Source organism: Lepidochelys olivacea, assembly GCF_965140295.1.
Source record: "Lepidochelys olivacea isolate rLepOli2 genome assembly, chromosome: 20".
Lineage (NCBI taxonomy): Eukaryota > Metazoa > Chordata > Testudines > Cheloniidae > Lepidochelys > Lepidochelys olivacea.
In genome coordinates this window covers 11,470,802-11,496,031 of record NC_140430.1, presented here as the reverse complement: position 1 = coordinate 11,496,031, position 25,230 = coordinate 11,470,802, and the positions used below count along the sequence as shown (strand labels likewise).

Below are 25,230 nucleotides of genomic sequence, written 5' to 3'. Positions count from 1 at the left end.
TGTGTTTATTTACAATGTGCACGGGCTGTTCCCGGGAAGGATCCCAGCTGTCTTAGTGTTGCAAGTGCTACAGCGTGTGTAACAAGAACCAGTTCCAAAGTGCTAGTGAGGTTGTGAGTGATGAGCCGCAGGTAACATGGAGCCTGTGGAGCAATTCCCCATTTGTGCCAGCAGGGGGCACTCAACAAGGACAGAGGAACCCCCCTAACTCCACCCCATCATCACCCTGGCAAGGCCATCGCTGTGCCCCAAGGGTTACTGAACTCGCTGGCGAACCAGGGGCTGGGGGAAGAAGGATGATTTTCTGCTGTTTTGGGGAAAAGTTCTGAGTAAGCTTTTCTTTTTTAAACACCAGAGAGCTGCCCATCCTCCTCGCTCCAGGGTCACCCTGGCTGACTGGTGGGTGGGTACCCCTGCCACCACACCCTGCATCACTGGGTCACCATGGCTGTCCACCTGCCCCCCAGGTTCACCCTTGTGAGTGGATGCCCCTCCCACTCTGCATCCTGGGTCATCCTAGATTCTTAGTGGGTGCCCCCTGCTCCATGCCCTGGCTTGTCCTGGCTGCCTAGTGAGTGCCCCCGCTCCGTGCCCTGCGTCGTCCTAGATCCCTGGTGGGTGCCCCCACTCCATGCCATGGTTTGGCCTGGTGGGTGCCCCTGCTCCATGCCCTGGGCCGTGGGTTGCTCTGGCTGCTTAGTGGATGCCCCCGCTCCATGCCGTGGATTGCCCTGGTGTCTGGTGGGTGCCCCCTGCTCCATGCCCTGGGTCATGGGTTGCTCTGGCTGCCTGGTGGGTGCCCCTGCTCCATGCCCAGGGTCGTGGGTTGCCCTGTCTGCCTGGTGCTTTCTGGATTTGAGGTACAATTCTGCTGTTCTCAGGCCCCACTCTCTGCTCCACCCCCCCGCCCCCCGACACAAAATGCAGGGGATGTAGCATTTCCCAGGCCCAGGAAGCTGTGATCCCGCTGCCCCAGGGATCGTGCCCGGACCCTGTCGTGGCTCATGAAGGGGCTTGGGACAAGCTGTGTGGAAGGAGCGTGTGGCCTGGAGACAGCAGGCATCTTCCTCCTGCTCAGATGAGTTCTCTCAGCCAGGGAGTCCTGACCTACACAGCCTGCCCTGTGCCACAGGGGCCCCCCATTGGCCTGCCGAGCTCAGAGCACGCTGTGTCACAAAGCTGGGTGGTGGGCGTTGAGTTGGGCGCCGGCTCCTCCACAAAACCGCTGCTGTCAGAATGCGCACTGTGGGCGTGGAGTATGAACCCTAAAGCCAAAGGAAACAAAGACTGAGACTGGGCACCTCTTTTCGGGTCATCAGCATGAAAACCACAGCCCTCTGCGCACTCCACACCAGCAGGGCTGTGGGCGACATGTGTGAGGGGCTGGGAGTTGTTTGTGGGGCTGGGGACTGTGTGCATGGCTGTATGCAGGGCTGTGGGAGGAGCTGAGGGCTGCGTGCAGGGCTAGGGGACATGTGCAGGGCTGAGGACTGTATGCAGGACTGCGTGAGGGGCTGGGGGCCATATGCAGGGCTGGGGGCCATGTACAGGGCTGGGGGCTGCGTTCAGGGCTGTGTGCAAGGCTGGGAGCTGGATGCAGGGTTGTGGCGAGCCACATGCAGGGCTGGGGGCCATGTGCAGGGCTGGGGGCTGCGTTCAGGGCTGTGTGCAGGGCTGGAGGCTGGGTGCGGGGCTTGCGGGGAGTCATGTGTACTCTGGGAGCCGTGTGCAAGGCTGGGTGCAGGGCTGGGTGAGGAGTAGGGTTACCAGGTGTCCGGTTTTCGACTGGAATGCCCAGTTGAAAAGGGACCCTGGTGGCTCCGGCCAGCGGCCGTTAAAAGTCCGGTCAGCAGCACAGCGAGGGCCCGAGGCTAAGGCAGGCTCCCTGCCTGCCCTAGCTCCATGTGGCTCCCAGAAGCAGACACCAGCCACCAGGTCCAGGCAGCCCCTCGGCACATGGGCTGCCAGGGCGGCTCCGCACGCTGCCCCCGCCCCAAGTGGCAGCTCCACAGCTCCTAGGGGCTGTAGGAACCTGGCGGCGGCTTCCTGGGAGCTGAGGTAAGTGCTGCCGAGACCCCGCACCCCAGACCCTCTCCCACACCCCAACCCTCTGCCCCAGCCCGGAATCCCCTCCCGTACCCAAACTCCCTCCTGGAGCCTGCACTCCAGCCCTGAGCCCCCTCCTGCATCCCAAACCCCGCATCCCGGCCCCACCCCAGAGCCCACACTTCCAGCCGGAGCCCGCACCCCATCCAGCACTCTGAACCCCTCGGCCCCAGCCCGGAAGCCCCTCTTGCACCCCAAACCGCTCTTCCCTGGGTCCACCCCAGAACCTGCACCCCCAACCAGTCCTCACCCCCCCGCCACACCCCAACCTCCTGCCCAAGCCTGGAGCCCTCTCCTGCACCCTGAACCCCTCATTTCTGGCCCCACCTAGAGCCCGCACCCACAGCCCATACCTCCTTGCACCCCAATCCCCTGCCCCATTGAGGGTGGTGGAGAGTGAGCAACAGAGGGAGGGGGGATGGAGTGAGCGGGGCAGGGTGTCAGAGAAGGGCCGGGGCAGGACCTCGGGGAAGGGGCCGGGGGTTCCTTTTTTTGTTCGGTTTTGTGCCGTTAGAAAGTTGGCAGCCCTCGCTGAGGGGCAGGAGGCTGCGTGCGGGGCTTGGGGCCATGTGCAGGGCTGGTAGCTGTATGCAGGGCTGAAGGCCATGTGCAGGGGGCTGGGGGCAGGGCTGTTTGAGGGGCTGGGGGCCACGTGCAGGCCTGTGTGCAGGGCTGAGGGCAGGTCTGGGAGCAGGGCTGAGAGCTGCGGGCAGGGCTGTGTGTAGGGCTGGGGGCAGGGCTGGGGACAGGGCTGGGGTCAGGGCTGAGAGCTGGGGGCAGGACTGTTTGCAGGGCTGGGGTCAGGGCTGAGAGCTGGGGGCAGGGCTGTGTAAGGGGCTGGGGGCCATGTGCAGGCCTGTGTGCAGGACTGAGGGCTAGGGGCAGGGCTATGTGAGGGGCTGGGGGCCACATGCAGGGCTGAACGTCGTGTGCAGGGGGCTCGGTGCGAGGCCGCATATGGGGCTGACTCTCCCACAGGCTGGGCCCACTCTGCTGCCCAGGGCGCTCCCCGTCAGGCACCCAGTCTGGCCGAGACGCGCTCTCCAGGGTCATCTGGGCTCTTGTAGGTTCACCGATTGTAAGGCCAGAAGGGCCCATTGTGATCATCTCGCCTGACCTCCTGTGTCACACAGGCCAGAGATCTGCCCCCAAAACAATCCCTAGGGCAGAGCTTTGAGAAAAACATCCAAGCTGGACTTAAAAATTGCCAGTGATGGAGACCCCACCACTACCCTTGGGAAGTTCTTCTGATAGTTAATTCCACTTGCTGTTAAAAATGTACAGCACCTTACTCCCAGTCTGAATTTGTCTGGCTTCAACTTCCAGCCACTGGATCACGTTCGACCTTTCTCAGCTTCCCCTGTCTCGTGCAGCTCTGACACCCCTGTGCTCACCCCCCCACCTCCAAGACTGCCTGGTTCTGTGGGGCACAAGGGGCGGGCATCAGGGTGCAAGGTTCCAGGCTATAGAGTATGGATCCCACAGGCTCCAAATGGGGCTGGAGGAGCTGAGCTTTACCCAGAGCCACGCCCGGCCCATCCCACAGGCAGGCAGCTCCGTAGAGGCTCCCTGCCCCCGAGATATTGCCACTGCCCCTCGCCTCAGGCCCCAGTGCCCCAAACCATCCCCCTGTGGAGACTGGCTGACAGCTGGAGCAAGGCCATTCCCCGCGCACGGCTCAAGCCAGGCCCAAGGAGCCTACTTACGCCTCCGGTGTCTCGTCAAGGCGGGAGCAGGCAGCCAGGCTGCTGCCTCGGGGGTGCCATCCTCATCCTCACTGGTGCTTTGCACCTGAAAGCAAGAGACCGCACACTGGGTGATGGCACTGGGGGCAGGGGGGCAGACTCAGGGGCCAGCAGCAAGGGGCCACTGGCACGCTGTGTGTGAGCGAGAGAGACTAGTGCCCCCTGCTGGAGAGAATGAGCCCCGTGTGCACAAGCCCTGACTTTTGTTTTGGCTGGTGGGTGCTCCTCTCCGACCCCTGCTCCCCTCTGTGCGAGCGGCGGGCGTGGCCTCGGGGGGAAGAGGCCAAGAGGGGACAGGGTCTCAGGGTGGAGCGCAGGTGGAGGTCACGGTCCGGGAGCCAAGGCCCACAAAAGATTAATCCAGCCCTGCAGGTGCTGAGCACCCCCTATTTTTTCGGTGGGTGCTTGAGCCCCGGAGCACGCACGGAGTAGCGCCTATGCCAGCGTGCGTGTGCGTGCGCAAGTGCGTGCCAGCTGGAGGATGCTAAGGATGCAACAGCCTGGGTACTCAGTGAAGGGGCAGGGGGTGGGCAGCAGCTGCCCTGCCGCGAAGGGGCTCTGCCAAAATGCTGTTGGACGGACTCATTGCACCAGCTCGTGCTTCAAAGAGACACGAAAAAAGAACAGGAGGACTTGGGGCACCTCAGAGACGAACCAATTTATTGGAGCATGAGCTTTCGTGAGCTACCGCTCCCTTCGTCGGATGCATGCCGTGGATGAGCGGTAGCTCACGAAAGCTCATGCTCCAATAAATTGGTTCGTCTCTGAGGTGCCCCAAGTCCTCCTGTTCTTTTTGCGGATACCAACTGACACGGCCGCTCCTCTGAAAAGAGACACGAGCGTGTGTCACTGCCTCTGTTCCATTTGCAGTTTCCTCCCCAGCTGCTGGAGGGGGCTGACCCTCGGCGCCCTCCCCTCCTGGGACCAGCTTCATTTAAAGCTTTCAATCGTTCAAACCCAGTCAGCCTGGATCATTGTTAGCGTGTCAGGGACGTTTGCTGTACTGGAGCCCGGCTGCCCTCTGCTGGCAATTCATCCTTGACTGTGTCAGGCCGTCTCACTCAGCATCTAGCAGGCTACCACTCCTGTCATTCCAGCTCCTTGAACTCTCACTGCGCCCAACCCACAGAAAGGGTCAGATCGTGTCCCCGAGCCCCACCCAGGCAGCTCCCTGCGTGTGGCCCACAGCTGCCCTGCAGTGGATCCGTCCCAGGCCAGGGCATGGCCAGCTGTCCCGATGAGGCGCTGGCCTAGTCAGACTCCCTGCAGTGGGAACTGAGTGCTGCGTGCGGGAGCGGGAGGAGGTGGGGAGGTACAGGCGCACCGGGACAGGGGCAGGACCATTGAGTGCATGAGTGCAGTGCAGGGATGCAGTGCCCATGGCTATCTACAGGGCACTCCCTGCAGGTGGAGGGCGGACCTTCCTCCCCCGCCCCCCAAAGGGCTCAGTGATTAGGCTCAGGGCATCCCCATGTCTATACCCACCTCTTCCATTTCAAAAGAATCATCCTCCTGGAGGGGCAGCGTCGGTGCCCAGCAAGGCCCATGGAGCATGGAGCCCCCGCCTGCCACCCACGAAGCAGGAACCTCCCCCAGGGAGTGCAATGCTGGCCCTGGGGCTTTGGTGTCCTGCCCCTGGGGATGTGCCACGTCCCGGGAGCCACACGCGTAGGAGCTGCCTCTGAGCGGTGAGTGTCCTTTGCCTTCAGCCCTCAGCTCCTCTGGGCACATGAGAGCTTCTCTGTAGGCCTCCAGCGCGTCCTTCCCTGGAGGCCCCCCCGGGTGGGGCAGCCGGGCTACGCAGGAGCCTGCATTATCCGTGCTCAGGGCCCTGGACAAGTCTAAGGCAAACCCGGCCTCACCTCTGAGCCCCTCTCTGGGCTCCGGATGGAACCATGTTGTCCCGACAGTGCCCAGGGCTTTGGTGGCCATGGAGTGTGTCCCAGGAGATGGTGCAGCCGTGCTTCCAGCATAGGAACTCTCCTCATCAGACCCTGCTCCCCCTGAGGGGCAGGACGCGTCCATGGAGAACTCCCATTTGGAAGGAGCCATCTCCATAGGGGCTTCTCCAGGGCCTTTCTTCTCCTGGAGGCCTGGACTACCCGCTCCCTCTGTACACGCCCCAGCTGTGCCAGCAGGTAGCCCCTGCGGGGCCCATTGCAGCCTTGGCAGGGCTGGCACTGTGTGGAGCTGTCCTTTCTCTCCTGGAGGCGTGGGGGCTGCCTCGCCTCCATGGCAGAGATGCACTGAAACATGCTCTGCCAGATCTGGTGACGGTGGCTCTTGGAAGGAGCTCTCCACTCTATGCTGGCATTGGAATGTCCCCGTGGGCATCTCATGGGCTGCCCCTTCCATGTCCTCTATGTCTGTTTGGTCAAATCGGAACCGCTCCTCCCTCGCCCTCTCCAGCACCTCCTGCACCACCCTGCCCAGGATGCTCCTCCGGCAGCTGGGTACCGTGCTGGCTCTCCGCAGGGACTCGGCTCTGGGTGAGGTGTACAGGCACATCTTGGAGATGGCTTTCTTCAGACGGTCCACGGGAGACTTAGTCTCGGCCTTCGCGGGCACGACCCAGCAGTTGGGGATTTCTGGGCAGGCCCAGAAAATCTGGGCTGGCGAGATCTTCTGCAGGGGCGTCTTGGAGACGTAGGAATAGAGGCAGAAGAAGGCGTCCGCTGTCGCAGCCAGCGCCTCCACCTGCTGGAACCGACCTGGCAGCATGGAAAGGAGAGAGGAAGGTGAGACACTTGGCAGAGATCGGGGATGTTCAGAGCCAAGCAGAAGTTACAGAGCCAGAGGCAGGAGTCCCTGGGGGCAGTCTCTCGCCTAGGCCATGCCCAAAGCTGGACTAGGTGGTCACAACAGTCCCTGCTGGCCTGGATGCCTGTGGATCTATTAGCAAGGTTGCTGTGGGGAGCTGGTGAGTGGAACCCGACTGTAGTAGCCAGGCTCTTCTGATCGCCCGTTCAGTATTGGTTGAAAAGGGTTGCTGGGGGTGGGGGGAAGAAACACAACTCCCCAAGTATCAGAGGGTCTCCGTGCGCTTCACTACAGTGGATCTCGTTCTGCCCAGCTCAAAAGTGGGGAAACTGAGGCACTAGAGGGGAAGCGACTTGCCCAAGGCTGCTTAGAGTGGGATGAGTTGGGAATAGAACCCAGGAGTCCTGACTTCTAATGGCTTGCTCTTACCTGCTTTTACCCCACACCATCCACTGCCATGACCCGTCCCAACACTTCATTTCCCCAGTGGCACATCCCATCCCCACCCCAGCCCAGCTGTACTCCCAGGGCAGAGCCCCAGAGCAGGCCAGCCCATGCCTCTGCTCCAAGCACCAGTCTCTGAGACGGTGCAGTGACCGAGATGGGAACTTGCCTCTGGCACCACGGGTATGAATCCCTTGAGTGCAGTGACTGGCCAGTAAGCTGGGCTTGGCTAGGCAGGGTGGCAGGGCTCAGAGGCTGTCCCAACCTTGGGCACAGCTCATGGCCTCTGACTCCCGACTGCAGGTTTATCGGCCAGGCTGCTTTAACCCCCTGCTATCCAGGCTCCTCTGGAATGCCCAGGTATTCCTATGGGAGCGGAAAGCCCAGCAACACCTACTGGCCAGGGTCAGACAGGGATCCTCCATCTCCAGGCGCTGCACCTGGGCCTTCAGGAAGAGCTGGAAATCGATGCCCTTGGCTTGGGAAGGAGACGAGAAGAACCGGGCCGGGATCCGGGCTGTGGCCTGAGGCTCATCCTGCACGAAGCCCAAGTTGTAGAGAATCTCCTCAGCGTCCTCCTGGCACCGCTCCAGGATCTCAGAGACGCTGCAGAGAGCGACATGGTGCGCTGAACCAGGGGTGAAGGGGCTCGATTACCCCTCCCGCCGGGGCAGCGGTCAGAGCAGTGGGAAACTCCACATACCATCCCCACTGGCATAACCCATCCCCATGGCATGTCCCCACTGCCATGCCCATCCTCACCACCAGATCCCAGCCACCAGGGCCCCAGCACCACAACCATTCACACACACCGTCCCCACCAGCATACCCCATCCCCACACCCCAACCACACACACCGTCCCCACCAGCATACCCCATCCCCACACCCCATCCCCACACACCGTCCCCACCAGCATACCCCATCCCCACACTCCATCTGCACACACCATCCCCACCACCACGACTCCCTATATCCCATTCCCAAACACTCCCTGTAGACATGAGCCATCCCCAAATACCATCCCCACCGCTACCCCCCATGCCCCCTCCCACGCACTATCCCCCACCACACACCATCCCAACTGCCACACCTCATCTCCACACACTGTCCACACTGCCACACCTCATCCCCATGCCCCATACCCCCACCACACACCATCCCCACACACTGTCTCCCACACCACACCTCATCCCCATGTCCCATACCACCCCCCATTACCTACCTGCCCTGGGCCTTCCTTTCCAAGTGCCCTGGCTGAAGCCAGTGGGTCTCAAGTTGGAGGTTGTTGGGTTGGGGTGGGGGATATTCCAAGGTATTTGCTGCTGCTCTATGGACACCAAAGGGGAATGCTTGGCTGTGGCTGAAGGACCCCCAAGAGATCCGGCTTGGCTGCAGCTGAGGGCCCCCCTGCCCAAGGCACTGGGACTGGCTGCAGCTGCCTCACCAGAGTTGAAGGTCAGATGGACTCGCTGCCCTGGGAAGAACCAACCAATCCCTGGGGTCCTGTCCTGAGGTCCTCGGGGTCCTACCTGGAGGTGGTCTTGTTGGTGCCACCGGAGATGGCACTGGATGCCATGCTTTGCCCGAGGTGGAGATACCGGCCTGGCCAGGGCTTCTCCAGCAGGGTCCTGCTGCGGGAGAGAAGGCAGGGGAGGGTCAAAAACAGTTGGGGGTAGCGTGGCCTCGCCGGGGTCATGCCCAGGCAGTGTCCTGGTCACCATCCCCTGGGCAGTAACACCCATGCTCCAGATCCTGCCCTACATCACCCCAGGGATCAGGCCCTGTGACTGGGTATGAGGCCCACAGACATGGTGCAAGGCCTGATCTGGGGGAGGGTTTCAAGGGGGCTGCTGGGAGCGAGGCCTGCAGGTGTGGGGTGGCCATTCAGGATGTGCTCCTGTCCAGGTATGGGCTGGCAGGTGGAAATGAGGTGTGAGGGGGCAGACAGTCTTGGTGTGGGACCTGTACGGCCCTGTGAGGGCACAAGGGCCTATGCTCAGGGCTGGCTGGGGTGGGGGAAGCCTGAGCTCAGAGTCCCCTGGGGGCATGGGGGTGGGATTCAGGTCTCTCACCTGCCAGCGGCTTTGTCATTCCCAGGTAACAACAGAGCTGGAAGAGCGAGAAGAAGCAACGGTGAGTAACACAGGGTGTCTCTGAATCCCAGCTTGGCACCCCCAGCACCCCCACCCCTTGTGGCTCCCCTTGCCTGGGGCACCCAGGGGCAGGCCTCACGTGGGGCACTGGGGAGAGTGAGTCAGCACCGTGTCCTTGGCCCAGAACCAGCTGCCCTTGCCAAGGTTTCTGGGGCCCAGGCTGGTCAGGGTGTTTACCAGACACTGTACAGGGTGGCTGGGTCTGATGTGCTGGACCGGGGGCAATGGGGGATCAACCTGCTGAGGGAGGGAAAAGGGATCTGAGCACATTCAGCCCCCTCCATCCTCCCTCCCACAAGCCCCCTCCCCTACACGAGATGGGGGATTCGGGCTCAGCTCTTCCCAAGTGTCTGGTCTCCTCCCACTGGAGGTGGCAGGGAAATCACATGCTTTCTGGGTTCAGGGCTGTGCAGCCCCATGGTGGCTGACACTGGTGAGAGCAAATGTGAACTGCCCCAAACCAAGGGTGACTTTGGCCCCACTCCCTGCTGTCGGGGGAACTGTCTGGGAGCTGGCATCCCTCACGGCTGGTACCTTCTGCTCCCAGTGTCAAGTCATCCTCAAAGCTGGTCCCGTTACTACTGCATCCTGCAAGAGAGCAATGGCTGAGCAGATCCCTGGGAGCTGGGCCAGCAAGCCCCGGGCTGGGCAGGGCGCTCACTGAGAGCAAAGGGGGTCCTGGTTCTGGGAGTGCTCAGAGCACCCAGGGCTGGGCAGCTCGGTTCATGGACTGTCCCCTGCCCCCTGATGAGTGGGGCTCGCCGACCACAGGCTGGTCCCTGCACAGGGTCATGATTGGTAACATGCAGCGACCTGCTCCCCCGACCCCGGCTGGGCCTGCAGTTCCGTCCCACAGGACCATTCCCTCTCAGCTCCATAGCTCAAACCAGCTCCGAGTGCCAGCTCCTGACACCAGGAAGGGGCCAAGAACAGGGGAGAGCAACCTACCATAGGGGGCAGGCAGGCCAGGCTCCTCAGGCAGGACCTCCATGGATGCCCTGAGCCAGAGAGAAGAGCCCGTTAGCAGCTATTGTTGTCATTGTTATTTCAAGTGTCACGGTCTCCCCAGTCCCCTGAGCCCCTTGCGGACTGAGGGGGTCTCTCCCTACTGCCCCCAATGCAACTTCTTACCCCTATAATTTCGCTGACCCTCCTCTGCCTCCAGAGAGAGTAAAAGGCATCCAGCCCCATGAAAAAAGGGAGTGATGTACAACGGGTGTGTGGGGAGGGACAGGGTGGGAGTGGGGAGGGGAAGCATGCGAGGGGAGGGCTGGGATGGGTGTGGAGAAGGGGGCAAGATGGGTTTGAGGGGAGGGGCTGGAATGGGATGGATGTGAGGGGGTGGGGATGGGGTTGGATGTGGGGATGGGGGTGTGGGGAAGACTGGGATGGGTGGGGACAGATGTGAGGGTTTGGGGATGAGTGTGAGGGGCAGGCTGGGATGGGGTGGGATGGGTGGGAGGGGACAGGGATGGGGATGATGATGCGGTGAGGGTGATCGGGATGGGGGTGAGGGGAGGGTTGAGATGGGAGTAGGGATCATAGAATCATAGAATATCAGGATTGGAAGAGACCTCAGGAGGTCATCTAGTCCAACCCCCTGCTCAAAGCAGGATCAACCCCAACTAAATCATGGGATGGTGGTATGGGGTGGGGATTGGTGTGAGGGGAGAGCTGGATGGGGGTGGGGATGGGGGCAAGGATGAAGGGGTGATCACTAGCAGCCAGCATGGATTTACCAAGAACAAATCATGCCAAACCACCATGATTTCCTTCTTTGTCAGGGTAACTGATTTGGTGGATAGGGGGAATATGGTGGACATAATATACCTGAACTTTAGCAAGGCTTTTGACACAATCCCACATGAAATTCTTATAAGTAAGCTGGAGAAATACGGGCTTGGTGGAACTACCATTAGGTGGATACATAATTGGTTAAACAACCACAAACAAAGAGAAGCTATTAATGGAATGATGTCAGATTGGAAGGAGGTCCCAAGTGGGGTTACACAGGGATCTGTTCTGGGTCTAGTGTTATTTAAAATCTTTATTAATAACCTGGATCATGGGTGGTGGGTGAACCACAGGTATTGGGAGGCTAGCCCCCATCCCATCCTGCCTCTCCCACCCCCGTTCCCCTACCGAAGCCCAGAGGCTCCCTCCCCCGCAGCCGCCAGCCCCTCACCCCCAGTCCCAGGCTGCCCAAGTGCTGGGTGGGTGGGCAGGTGGTGTGCGCCCCCCCAACCCTGGAGTGCCAGGTGGCGCAGCCCCAGCCACCCCAAGCCCCACCCAGCCGGCTTCCCAGAAGAGGAGGCAGCCTGCCTGGGCTCGGGCAACTAGTGTCAAGCAGGAGGGGACCTTGGGGCGGAAAATGGGAGGAGTCAGGTGAGGCTGTTTGGGGGGGCATAGCCTTCCCCAGCCTATGCTATGCATTGCCCATGACCTGGATGTTGGTATAGAGAGCACACTGATCAAATTTGCAGATGACACAAAGCTGCGCGGGGGAGTGCCAACACTTCAGAGGATAGAGCTAAAATTCAAAGAGATCTTGATAAATTGGAGAACTGGGCTATAGACAGTGAAATGAAATTCAGCAAAGACAAATGTGAGGTGCTACACTTAGGGAAGAAAAACCAAATGCACAAATACGGAATGGGGGATAACTGGCTTGGCAGCAGCACTGCTGAGAAGGATCTGGGAGTTGTGGTGGATCACAACCTCAACATGACTCAGCAATGTGCTGCTGTTGCAAAAAAAGCAAATGCAATTTTGGGTTGCATTAACAGAGGCAGAGCATGCAAGGCACGGGAGGTGATAGTACCCCTCTACGTGGCGCTGGTGAAGCCTCATGTGGCGTACTGTGTCCAATTTTGGTCACCATTGTATAAAATGAATGGAGAGACACTGGAAAAGATCCAGAGGGGAGCAACAAAGAAGATCAAAGGGTGGAATGCCAACCATATGAGCAAAGGCTGAAGCTACTGGATATGTTTCATTTGGAAAAGAGACGATTAGGAGGGGAATCATAGAATCATAGAATATCAGGGTTTGAAGAGCCCTCAGGAGGTCATCTAGTCCAACTCCCTGTTCAAAGCAGTACCAACCTCAACTAAATCATCCCAGCCAGGGCTTTGTCAAGCCTGACCTTAAAAACCACTAAGGATGGAGTTTCCACCACCTCCCCAGGTAACCCATTCCAGTGCTTCACCACCCTCCTAGTGAAATAGTGTTTCCTAATATCCAATCTAGACCACTCCCACTGCAACTTGAGACCATTGCTCCTTGTTCTGTCATCTGCCACCACTGAGAACAGCTGAGCTTCATCCTCTTTGGAACCCCCCTTCAGGTAGTGCAATCTTCAGATACTTGAAAGATTGCCGTAAAAAAGATGGAGCAAAGTTGTTCTTTCTTGCCACAGAGGGCAGGACAAGAGGCAATGGATTTAAACTACAGCAGGGCAGATATAGATTTAATCACAGGAAAAACGTCCTAACTGTAATAACAGTAGGACCATGGAACAGACTGCCCTGCGAGGTTGTGGAAGCTTCTTCACTGGAGGTTTTCAAAAGGAGGCGGGACAGCCATGTGCCTGGGATGGCTTAGACACAACAAATCCTGAATCTTGGCAGGCAGTTAGATTAGCTGACCCTTGCGGTCCCGTCTAACCCTATGGTTCTATGATTCTATCACACACATACACACACACACACACTCTCTCTCTCTCTCTCTCTCTCTCTCTTACACACAGAGGGCAGTTGGACTCACCCACAATTCTGCAGCCAAGTCTCAATCTTGCTGGAGGGGCTTCCTGTTGGAAATACAAAAGTCCATCAGATAAACCAGGGAGAACCCTTCCCCTCCCCCTTCCCAGCCCCACACTCCCAACTTGCACCTCTCTGTGCCAATAGCCCCATGACCTCCCCAGGACCAGTCCCAGAACAGCATGCTCATTGGGATGAGCAGGGTGGGTGCACCAGCCTGGGGATCTCAGTGGGTTTTCCTGGGAAGTGGGCCCTGCACTGGCTGGGAGCTTCACATCTCAGGCTGAGCACTGAGCCTCTTCCTCCTGTAGACAGAGGGTGCAGGTCCAAGGGGGAAGGTCCAGTCAAGGCCCTGGCCACTCTACAAGGAGAGGTCTCAGCCCCAGGAACAGGGGCAGGGGTTGGGACTGGGGGCTTTGGCGTCAGGAATGATCTGTTAGGGTCAGGGATGCAGCCACAGGGCTGGGCCCAAGGTCCAGAATGGGGTCATCAGGGTCAGTTGTAGGGTCATTTGATGGAAATTTTTTCCAGTTCCTGGAACTTTTTCAGGGATGTTTTTGCAGCTCTGAAAAGGGGATGGGGGGGAGGGGGAGGGGAGGGGCAGGTGTTGTTCTGCCCAGTGCTCAGAGTGAACAAGAGCGGACACAGTCCCGCCGTGCACACCGGCCCCTTGGGAAGCACAGCACAGGAGTTAAAGGAAGAACCCATTCCCCCCCCCCCAACACTCACCCCACCCCTGCCCACTTCCCCAGCTGCTCTCCCACCTTCGAAGAAGACATCGTCTAGATGTGGTGGCTGCAGCCCGGACACATCCCGCACGGCCACCGCTGCCTCCTCCTCCAGCACAGTGGTACGCCAGCACCGGCTCTGCCGGACCCACGCTCTGCGCTTCTCCCAGGATGAGGGGCTCAGCACTGATGCAGCCTCCATGGCTCGCAGGGCCACAGGACTTTCTGGGCAGAGCCAAAACCCTGAGAGAAACCAACAGTCAGTCACTGCATCCACGTCTGAGCTGAGCCACACCTCCTGTGGTCTCTGCTGACAGGGCACAGCCGTGGGTCGCCTTCTGCAGCTCACCAGGGGAGCCATGCCTCCCACGGGCTCCCAGGGCCCAGAACCTCTCCCCTTCCCAGAGCCCAGAACTGTTCCCATTCCCAGCACCCAGAACTGCTTCCATTCCCAGTGCCCAGAATCTCTCCCATTCCCCAGCACCCGGAATCTTTCCCATTCCCAGCGCCTGCAACTGCTCCTGTTCCCAGTGCCTGGAATCTCTCCCGTTCCCAGTGCCCAGAATCTCTCCCATTCCTAGCACCCGCAACCGCTCCTGTTCCCAGTTCCCAGAACCTTTCCTGTTCCCAGTGCCCGCAACCGCTCCCAGTCCCAGCTCCCAGAATCTCTCCTGTTCCCCAGCACCCAGAACTGCTCCCGTTCTGAACTCCCAGAACCTCTCCCATTCCCCAGCACCTGGAACCTTTCCCATTCCCAGCCCCTGCAACTGCTCCTGTTCCCAGCTCCCAGAACCTCTCCCGTTCCGAGCGCCCGGAACGTCTCCCGTTCCCAGCACCCAGAATCTCTCCCATTCCCAGTGCCTGCAACCACTCCCAGTCCCAGCTCCTGGAATCTCTCCCATTCCCAGTGTGGCATTACGCCCCATATTCTTCATAGTAATATTATTATGATATGATTATGGCATAACTATGATGTATTTTATGCAAGATGGGTCATGTAAGATATCATTGGAAAGGTTATGATTTACCGAATATGATTACCCTTTTTGTATGCATGTATCATTTTGGTATCTGAAGTTAGGACTATTGTGTATGTATCTATTACAAATGTGTGTACACCTTGGAAATGCTCACTAGGCAGAATGCAACGAGCCTAGATGGCTGGCTGGGAAGGACCATTAGGAAGAACAATAGGTCTTTAGAAGATGCTACTCTTCCACCAGGGAGCCTTCCCGAGGATGCTACAAACAGCCTCTGACACATGGCTGCTATGGCCCTACAGAGACATGTGACCAAGTTGCCTGGTACTGGATTCCATCATAGAATACCAGTGTTTTTCCACTGAAAGGCATGGGAACTAAAGTTGGAGATGAAAGGTTCCCGCCATATGCAAAAGCTATTTAATGCAGCAGAGTGACATCATCGTGGTTCTTCATGGACTTCCTGCCCAAAGGAGACTCTTGGAAACATCTGAGGAACAGGGACTGAACTGGGGGAGAAGGGCTGAACCCAGGCTAGAGGAATTTCTAGCCTGTGAAAGAAATACCTGGGGGTTTAAGATGCAAGCAGGTGCAGCTTTCCCTCAAGAATCTCTGCAAACTGCCTAAACTAACAATTAGGGTGAGAATTTGGTATTCATATCCAATTTCTTTAGTATATTAAGCTTAGATTGCATTTTTGCTTTATTTGCTAGGTGATCTGCTTTGATCTGTGGGCTATCCCTTATAATTGCTTAAAATCTATCTTTTGTAGTTAATAAATTCATTTTTGCTTTGTCTAAAACCAGTGTGTGTGCAAGTCATTACTTGGGGCAGAAAGCTGTGTATATCCCTCTCCACACTGAGGGAGGGGGCGAATTTTATGAGCTTACGCTGTACAGTTCCCTGTGCAGCGCAAGATGGTATAACTTTGGGTTTACCCTTCAAAGTGGGGTGTGCACTTGAGTGACTGGGCAGTTCCTTAGCTGAGCCTTCCCACGCCAAGCTGATCTCAGCATCTGTGTGTACCTGCAGCTGAGTGTGTCCCTACCTGTATGTGTGCTGGAGGGGGCTTGAGGACCTGTCACGGCAGTACAGTGTAAAGGGAGCCCAGGCTGGTGGGTCAGGAGGGCTCAGTGGTACCCCAGTTCCAAGTGGCACCCCAGGGAGAACCGGTCACACTCAGCACCTGGAACCTCTCCCATTCCCAAAACCCGGAACCTCTCCCATTCCCAAAACCCGGAACCGCTCCGGTTCCCAGTACCTGGAACCGCTCCCATTCCCAGCACTTGGAACCTCTCCCATTGCCCAGTGCCCAGAACCACTCCCGTTCCCAGCACCTGGAACCACTCCCATTCCTAGTGCCCAGAACGGAGAAAGTTAAGAGTGAGTTGTTCAGAGTCTGTAAGTACCTAAATGGGGAACAAATATTTCCGAATGGGCTCTTCTATCTAGCAATGAAAGGTCTATAAGGTGGATAGACCTTTAAGGTGGATAAAGGTCTATAGGGTGGAAAGGTCTATAAGGTGGATAGAAAGCTGGCTAGATTGTCGGGCTCGACAGGTAGTGATCAACGGCTCAATGTCTAGCTGGCAGCCGGTATCAAGCGGCATGCCCCAGAGGTCGGTCCTGGGACCAGTTTTGTTCAACATCTTTATCAATGATCTGGATGACGGGATGAATTGCACTCTTAGCAAGTTCGCAGATGACACTAAACTGGGTGGAGAGGTAGATACGCTGGAGGGTAGGGTTAGGGTCCAGAGTGACCTAGACAAATTGGAGGATTGGGCCAAAAGAAATCTGATGAGGTTCAACAAAGACAAATGCAGAGTCTGATGAGGTTCAACAAAGACAAATGCAGAGCACTTAGGACGGAAGAATCCCATGCACTGCTACAGGATGGGGACCGACTGGCTAAGCAGCAGTTCTGTAGAAAAGGACCTGCGGATTACAGTGGACGAGAAGCTGGATATAAGTCAGCTATGTGCCCTTGTTGCCAAGAAGGATAACGGCATATTGGGCTGTATTAGTAGGATCATTGCCAGCAGATTGGGGGAAGTGATTATTCCCCTCTATTCGGCACTGGTGAGGTCACACCTGGAGTACTGTGTCCAGTTTTGTTCCCCACACTGCAGAAAGGATGTGGACAAATTGGAGCGAGTCCAGCGGAGGGCAATTAAAATGATTAGGGGGCTGGGGCACTTGACTTACAAGGAGAGGCTGAGGGAACTGGGGTTATTTAGTCTGCAGAAGAGAAGAGTGAGGGGGGATTTGATAGCAGCCTTCAATTACCTGAAGGGGAATTCCAAAGAGGATGGAGCTCGGCTGTTCTCAGTAGTGGCAGATGACAAAACAGGAAGCAATGGTCTCAAGTTGCCGTGGGAGAGGTCTAGGTTGGATATTAAGAAACACTATTTCACTAGGAGAGTGGTGAAGCACTGGAATGGGTTACCTAGGGAGGTGGTGGAATCTCCATCCTTAGACATTTTCAAGGCCCATCTTGACAAAGCCCTGGCTGGGATGATTTAGTTGGGGATTAGGTTCTGCTTTGAGCAGGGGGTTGGACTAGATGACCTCCTGAGGTCCCTTCCAACCCTGAGATTCTATGATTCTGTGATTCTAACATGATCCAGTGCTGAAAGTTGAAGCTAAACAAATTCAGACTGGGAATAAGAGTAATTAACCATTGGAACAGTTTACCAAGGGCTATGGTAGATTCTCCCTCACTAGCAACTTTCAACCTGATTTATCTTATGCTCTAGTTCAAACAGGAGCTTTCAATGATTCTATTTGGGGCAGGTCTCTGGCCTATGTGACACAGGAAGTCTGACTCAATGATCACAGTGGGCCCTTCTGACCTTGGAATCTATGATTGTATGAATTGCTGCCCTTCCCAGCACCCAGCATGATCCCCAGGGTGTGTCTATATGGGAAGAGGGACATGTTCTGAACTCGAATTAGCCAGCACAGGACACCTAGCAGTGAAGACAGGGCAACTTGGCTTTCACTCAGGTGAGGCACGTTTGCCAGGGGATCTTTTTTTAAGCTTTTGTTCATTTCTTCATGGACTCTGTGGGCTCCTTCCCCCTCACCCCCAGCTTATGCCATCTGTGAGCGGGTGGGTGGGATGAGCCCTGATTTTGACATGTCAGAAATTCCAGGAAATTGGGGCCCTGGCATGCAGTTCTGCTGTGCAGCCAGATTGCTGGGGTTACTGTCAGGCACCGTGGCCTGGCAGCACAAACCACATTGTCTGGGGCAATGCAGATCAGAGTCCTGGGTGCTGCACAAGAGAGCAGGGCCCAGGCTGTCTGCAGTGAGCGGATCCAGCTCCGGGACAAGTGAAGAACCGAGAGTCTGGCTGGCGAGGAAACACTGAGGAACCTTCCCTTCCCTGAGCTCTTCCCAGCAACAATGACCAGATTCCCATCACTGACCCCCCAGCCCAGCACATAGGCTCCGAGCAGTTCCATCAGCAATGGTCCTGCTGGCAGCTCCAGCTCCCACTCTCACCAACAGAGCTAAGGCGGGGGAACCCTACGCTGAGATAGCAGGGCTGTGGGGCAGGACTGAGGGGCATTGACAGAGCCTGTGTGTGGGGACCCTGGAGCTGGAGCACTGAGCAATCTGAGGGTCACATTCTATTGCCATGGCCCAACCCGGGTAGTTGGGCTGGACATTGGGGAGGTGCCACCCCAGGCTGCAGAGATCCCAGAGGTGCTATTACAGCCTATATTGTGCCCAGTCCAGGGTAGAAAAAGGGAAGGTGTGAACCCTCAGCCCCTCCCTGCTCCACCCCCCTGCCCAGCACCCTGCCCCCGTGTGCTGCTCCACAGGGAGTCCACACAGAACGGGGCACCGTTCCATGCAGAGGGTACACTCCCTACCCCTCATCCCTCCGCTGCCACAGGCTGTCCTCGCCCTGGCTGGTTTTCCAGCCAGCGACCCGCCATGCAGAACATACCCCTGTGAAGGGGAATGATCTGTTAGGATCTGACAGAAATTCCAGGACATTGGGGCCTGCCCAGGCATGCGGTTCTGCTGTGCAGCCAGATAGCTGGGGTACTGGCAGGCAGCACCCCAGCCTGGCCAGCAGCAGCACTGTGGCCTGGTAGGCAAAGCACAGGCCACCGCTCCTCTGCGCAATGCAGCTCAGAGTCCTGGGTGCTGCACAGGAAAGCAGGGCCCAGGCTGGCTGCAGCAAGCGGATCCAGCTCCAGGACAAATGAAGAATAAATGGTCAGTTTTCAGACTGGAGAGAGGTAAATAGTGGTGTCCCCCAGGGATCTGTAGTGGGACCCGTGCTGTTCAACACACTCATCAATGATCTGGGAAAAGGGGTAAATGGTGAAGTGGCAAAATTTGCAGATGATACAAAACTGTCCAAAGCTTACTGGGAAGAGCTACAAGGGGATCTCGCTAAACTGGGTGACTGGGCAGCAAAATGGCAGATCAAATTCAATGTTGATAAATGCAAAGTAATGAACATTGGAAAACATAATCCCAACGATACATATAAAATGATGGGTCTAAATTGGCTGTTGCCACTCAAGAAAGAGATCTTGGAGTCATTGTGGATGCTTCTCTGAAAACATCCACTTAATGTGCAGTGGCAGCCAACAAAGTGAACAGAATGTTAGGAAGTATTAGGAAAGGGACAGATAATAAGACAGTAAATATCATAATGCCACCATATAAATCCATGGTACCCCCACATCTTGAATAGTGTGTGCAGTTCTGCTCATCCCATCTTTAAAAAGCTATATTAGACATGGAAAAGGTCCTGAGGAGGGCATCAAAAATGATTAGGGGTCTGGAACAGCTTCCGTATGAGGAGAAATTAAAAAGTCTGGGACTGTTCAACTCAGAAAAGACACAAGTACGGGAGGATGTGACAGAGGTCTATAAGATCACGAATGGCATGGAGAAAGTGACTAGGAAAGTGTTATTTACCTCTTCACATAGCATGATAACCAGGGTCACCCAATGAAATTACTAATCAGCAAATTTAAAACAAACATAAGGAAATATTTCTCCACACAACATACAGTCAACCTGTGGAACTCATTGCCAGGGGATGTTCTGAAGGCCAACAGTATAACTGGGTTCAAAAAAGAAAGCGATACGGTCATGGAGGATAGATCCATCAATGGCTGTTAGCCAAGATGGTCAGGGGTGCTACTCATGCTCTGGGTAGCCTTAAACCTCTGAGATAATTGCCCTATTCTTTTATTCCTTCTGAAGCATCTGGCACCAGCCACTGTCAGAAGACAGGATACTGGGCTAGATGGACCATTGGTCCTACCCAGTATGGCCGTTCTTATGTTTTTATGTCCTACCCACAGTGGCTACCACATGTCCTCCCCACACATATACACAAGGGCAGAGGGGGGTGTGACCTGTGATAATCCCACCCAACCACTGAGTGGAAAATTGCGGCCCCCTCCTGCAGATGGAAACTCCTGCAGCATGACAGCTGGGCAGGCACCAGGTGTCCAGGCGAGGGAGGCGAGCGACTCACCCTCCATCAGCTTAGCTCAGGGATTCCTGCATCACCAGCATCTACCGAAACCACCGCCCACTCCCTGCAGCCGTGAGGATATCATAGACGCCGCATAGCTAAATCACGTGAACAACAGCCCTGGGGCCCATGGCCTCCCCTTCCAGGCCATCCGTCTTGTGCTGGCCCAGACCAGGAGTCATGAGCGTCTGAGAGTGGCTCAGGGCCTATGTAAGACAAGCTGGGAGGGTCTCAACCCAGTTCCCTGAGTTGCCTTCTCTGCTAGGCTGGTGTGAGGCACCCGGCCAGGAGCCAGAGGGGGAGCTCTCTTCACCGTCCCCCTGCTGAGGGCAAACAGATCTCAGCCCTGCGGCGGAGCAAGCCGTGCGCGGAGAGACATTCACCGACAAACTGGAAGCAGCAACCCCCCCGTACGTCCATGGTCCACATGGGAGAATTACCAGGGCCAGTCAGTCAGAGAGACAGAGTTCACTGTACCATCAGGGCCAGTGCCCCCACCCCACCCCACTGAATGTGTGGCCATGTCCCAATCACAGCCAAGGGGCCGCTCAGGGCAGCGCTTGGGCCCCAGCGTGCCCTGCACCATCACTTCCAATGCCAGGATTTGGGTTTAGCTCTCATGGCTCCCGCCACAGTGAGATCTGGAGGGGGGTCTGCCTGAGGGACAAGCAAGATAGCGGTGTTTGGAGACCCCCTCCACCCACCACGATTGGGTTGATGCTGAAGAGCTTGAGGTCACCACAGGCAGCAACAGGCTGTGGCATGTGACTGCAGGGAAGCACTTCAGAAATGTCTGATTTCTTCTAACACTGAATAAGGAACTCTTCTAGAGTTCTCCCTATCACTACCCCATCTCCACTTCCACTGCCATCTTCTCCAGCCTCCCTGTGCACTCCCGGGTGGTGCACAAACCCGCATGCGTTTCCTAAACCCCCTTGCAAGCGGGATTGTGTCTGTGCAAATATTGGCCACATGGGAAAGTGCTGTGAATCCTCCTGCAAATTGATCTTCTCTTCAGAGGAGTGTCTGGGGCTGAAGTGCCTGTGTGGCCATCTTGTGGAGAAGACTTGTCACATGACTGAGGAGGTGCCAGTCGCCCAGCTCAGCCAGTAGATCACAAACACCCTCTGCTCAGAGCAGCACCAAGGAGAGTCTCCAGGAGCCACTGGGAAATTATTCATAGATCCACTGAAGGGGCCATTAGACCCTCTAGTCTGACTCCTAGATAGCTCAGGGCAGAGAATGTCACCCAGTCCCTCTGTGCTGCTGAGCCCACTAACTTGGGTTTGCCTAACGCCTCTTCCAGAGAAAGGCTACAGTCCACATTGGAAGAGACCAAGAGAGGGAGACTTCAGCCCTTCCCTTGGGAGTCTGTCCTAATGGTTTCAGAGTAATAGCCGTGTTAGTCTGTATTCGCAAAAAGGAGTACTTATGGCACCTTAGAGACTAACCACTTTATTTGAGCATAAGCTTTCGTGAGCTACAGCTCACTTCATCGGATGCATACTGTGGAAAATGTAGAAGATCTTTTTATATACACATAAAGCATGAAAAAATACCTCCTCCCACCCCACTCTCCAAGGTAACCTATTTCCCCTTGTTTTTTCCTACCCCCCCCCCCCCGAGACGTTCTTGTTAAACCCTGGATTTGTGCTGGAAATGGCCCACCTTGATTATCATACACATTGTAAGGAGAGTGGTCACTTTAGATAAGCTATTACCAGCAGGAGAGTGGGTTTGTGTGTGTGTGGGGGGGGGGGGGTGAGAAAACCTGGATTTGTACTGGAAATGGCCCAACTTGATTATCATACACATTGTAAGGAGAGTGATCACTTTAGATAAGCTATTACCAGCAGGAGAGTGGGGTGGGAGGAGGTATTTTTTCATGCTTTGTGTGTATATAAAAAGATCTTCTACACTTTCCACAGTATGCATCCGATGAAGTGAGCAGTAGCTCACGAAAGCTTATGCTCAAATAAATTGGTTAGTCTCTAAGGTGCCACAAGTCCTCCTTTTCTTTGTCCTAATGGTGTCGTTCGGGAAGGGGAAACGCTTTGAATAACTGGCCAAGCTGTCGCCACCTTCCATCCAAGACTCCAGCCCCCAGCGGTCAGAGCCTTAGGGTGCTGTGTGACCCCTTGCTGAGCCTGGACCCGCAGCTGCTCTCAATATAATGCTGCCTTTCACCTCCAGCTTGCTGTGAAACTCTGCCTCTCCTCTCTGGCTCTGGGTTACCCTACCTCCGGGCTAGGTTACCCTAACTCACTGGATCTGAGGCTGATTGATGTTCAGGCTCCAGCTGGTGCAGCAGGAGTAGGGTGACTGTTTTGGCCGGGACGGTCCCTTTTTTAAGCCCTGTCCCAGTCGTCCTGACTTTTTTGGAAAAACTGGGCATTTGTGTGATTGTCTGTTGGGAAGAGCAAATGGGACAAATGCCCAGTTTGGGCAAAAAAGGGGGATGCGACCCCTAGCGGGGCGCAGAGGAACTTGGGGGGGAGGCAGCAGCAATGCCAGCTCCGCATGGGAGGGAGGGCTTAGGAGAGCGGATTGGGCCCCGTGGATGGCAGGGGGCTCGGGCCTCCTTGCTTGTGGGGAGAAGAGAGGCAGGCCTTGGGCTGCCCGTGCACGGGCGGGCAGCTGGGGGCCCGGGCTGCCTCGCGCACAGGGGAGAGAGGGGGGCATCAGGCTGGTTCCAGGGGTGGGGAGAGAGGACCTCAGACCAGCCCTCTGTGGGCGGGAGGCAGGGAGGGCTCAGGCTGGCCGCATGCGGGGGTCCCATTTTCCCTTTAGGAAAATATGGTCACCCTAAGCATGTGGCTGCCCGCCTTCTCCATGGCTCAGGCCCCTGGGAGCATACCAGGCCTGTGCTCAGCTCCCTCCACTGGCTCCAGCTCCCTGTGCTGGTTTAAAGCTTTGGTCCAAATCAGCACAGCAGCTAACAGGTCGAGCCCCAGCTACACCAGAGATCGAATTTCGATCTGTGACCCACCACAACAGCTGCGCTCCCCTGGGACCGTGCAGATCACAGAGTCCAGGAGGAGTGCAGGAGAGCTGGGGACCCCGCATTCCCAGTCAGAGGGGGTCTGGCTGTGGGATGCACTCCCAGAGATCAGGAGAATCCAGTGTCTGACCACCACCAAGAAACATCGCAAGACCTTCCTCTTTGAGAAAGCCTCTCTACCATGAGAATGACAGCCATACACTGACCCCACTTACCTGCAAACCCCAGCACTGGACCGCCTTCTCCCCGCAGACCCTGACCTCCCTTCAATCCTCAGACCCCAGCACTGAGCCCCGTTTCTATCCCCCAAACCCAGACACTAACCCCCCTTTCCCCCAGACCCTGAGCCCCCTTCTATCCCTAGACCCCAGCACTGAGCCTCCTTCTCCCCCCAGACCCTGACCCCCCTTCAATTCCCAGACCCCAACATTGAGTCCCCTTCTCCCCCCAGACCCCGATCCTGACCCCTTCATTCCCCAGGCCCCAGCACTCACCCCCCTTCTATCCCCTAAACACTGACACAGACCCCCAACTTCTATCCCTTAAAACCTGTCACTGATCCCCCCCACCCATCCCTCACCCTGCCCTCTCCCTCCAAAATGGAAATCTTAAAGAAAAGAAAAGGACCCGAAGCAGACCCTGGCCCCTCCCTGACACAGAGTCAAACTTTTGGCCCCTGCAGGCAGAACTAGCCGAGGCACGAGCCACGAGCCACTGCAGGGACGCTGGCGCCCGCCAGGCTGCCCTTGTGCTGACTTTGCTCTGTTGCAGCGTAGGGCTCCCGGGGCACGGTACCAAAGCCACAGGGGTCATTGGGAATATCCTGCCCCCTCCCAGGCACTGCCATGGCTGGGCCAGACCCCATGCTGCCACATGCTGCGGAGTCCATGGGACGAGGCCGCCCCAGCCCTGGCTCCTGGGCAATGAGGAGCACGCTGGGAAGCTGCGAGTCTGAGGGCCCATGGCGCCGTGGGGAAGGGCACAAGCAGTACACAAGCCAGCCCCCCACCCCAGCGCCACAATGGCAGCTGCAGCCCCACTGGAAGCTGCAGCCCCACCCAACAACGAAACAGACCGGGGCCGACCTGCCCCCAAGTCTCCCACAACAGGCTGGGAGACAGGAGCCACAGACCCTCCCGAGAGAGAAGCAAAGGGCCACAAATGCTTCAGCATGGATATGCCAGCTCTACTTGGGTGATTCCCTCTGGCCTCCCTGCCCCCCACCCTGCCCCTACAGCCTGCCCCTGCCCTCCCCACCCTGTCCCTACCCCCTTCCCTCCCCACTCCCAACCCTGTCGCCCACCCTGCCCCTGCTTCCTGCCCCTCCCCCTGCCCTCCCCACCCTGACCCCTCCCACTGCCCTGCTCCCTGCCCGCACCACCCCTCACTCCTCACCCTGCCCCCTACTGCTTGTCTCTGCCTTCTCCACCCTAACCCTGCCCCCACCCCCTGCCCTGACCACCACCCTCTGCCCTCCCCATTCCCAACCCTGCCCCCCACCCTGGCCCCTACTGCCTGCCCCCATCCTCCCCACCACCTGCCTTGCCCCCCACTCCCAGCCCTGAGCCTGCCTTCCCCACCCCCCTTCCCTACTCCCCTGCCCCCCATCCCCTGCCATCCCCACTCTTAACTCTTCCTCCTGCCATCCCTTCTACTTCCCCACCTGTCTCCACTCCCCATCTCACCCTCTGAAAGAAAGCCTCAAGAGGGTAATTTCCCTTTGTTTCATGTACACTGTCCTGCCCACCATACAGCCCCTCCAACACCATCCCTCTGGGTCCCTCTTTCACCCCCCATCCTCACCCTTTTCCTCTCTGGCCGTGACCCCTCTTTGCTGGCGCACCTGCAAACCCTGTCCTGCGGAGCGCTTGCCCAGCATGCTCTTAGAACAGGTGCCCAGAGCAAGGGATTTTGGCTGCTCAGCGGGGTCTGTCACTCACCGGGGCTGGGGGGTGCCAGCGTGACCCTGGTCACTGGCTGACCAGCGGATCGCCGTCTAGCTCTGGAGAGGGACCATCAGTCGTGGAGTCCCG

General features: G+C 57.2%; 1 protein-coding gene across 1 annotated transcript; it reads right to left on the bottom strand.

Moving 5' to 3' along the window:
* TESPA1 (thymocyte expressed, positive selection associated 1) lies at positions 1–25,230 on the bottom strand. The gene is made up of 11 exons (XM_084610699.1): positions 25,138–25,230; positions 13,735–13,941; positions 12,975–13,017; positions 10,158–10,207; positions 9,744–9,797; positions 9,129–9,165; positions 8,586–8,687; positions 7,453–7,661; positions 5,337–6,562; positions 3,813–3,897; positions 1–1,265 (listed from the first exon to the last, which is right to left on the bottom strand). Exons 2-11 carry the CDS (start codon positions 13,898–13,900, stop codon positions 1,108–1,110), a joined length of 2,130 nt encoding a protein of 709 aa, XP_084466825.1. The 5' UTR covers positions 13,901–13,941; positions 25,138–25,230; the 3' UTR covers positions 1–1,107.

What these genes read in the sequence shown, in the direction of transcription:
- TESPA1 (XM_084610699.1), bottom strand. Translation starts at nt 13,900, where the DNA reads ATGGAGGCTGCATCAGTGCTGAGCCCCTCATCCTGGGAGAAGCGCAGA. An exon ending in ATTCTTTTGAAATGGAAGAG is followed by an intron (nt 3,898 to 5,336) that starts GTGGGTATAGAC and finishes TCTTGCTTTCAG; the next exon opens with GTGCAAAGCACCAGTGAGGA. An exon ending in CTTGACGAGACACCGGAGGC is followed by an intron (nt 1,266 to 3,812) that starts GTAAGTAGGCTC and finishes CTTTGGCTTTAG; the next exon opens with GGTTCATACTCCACGCCCAC.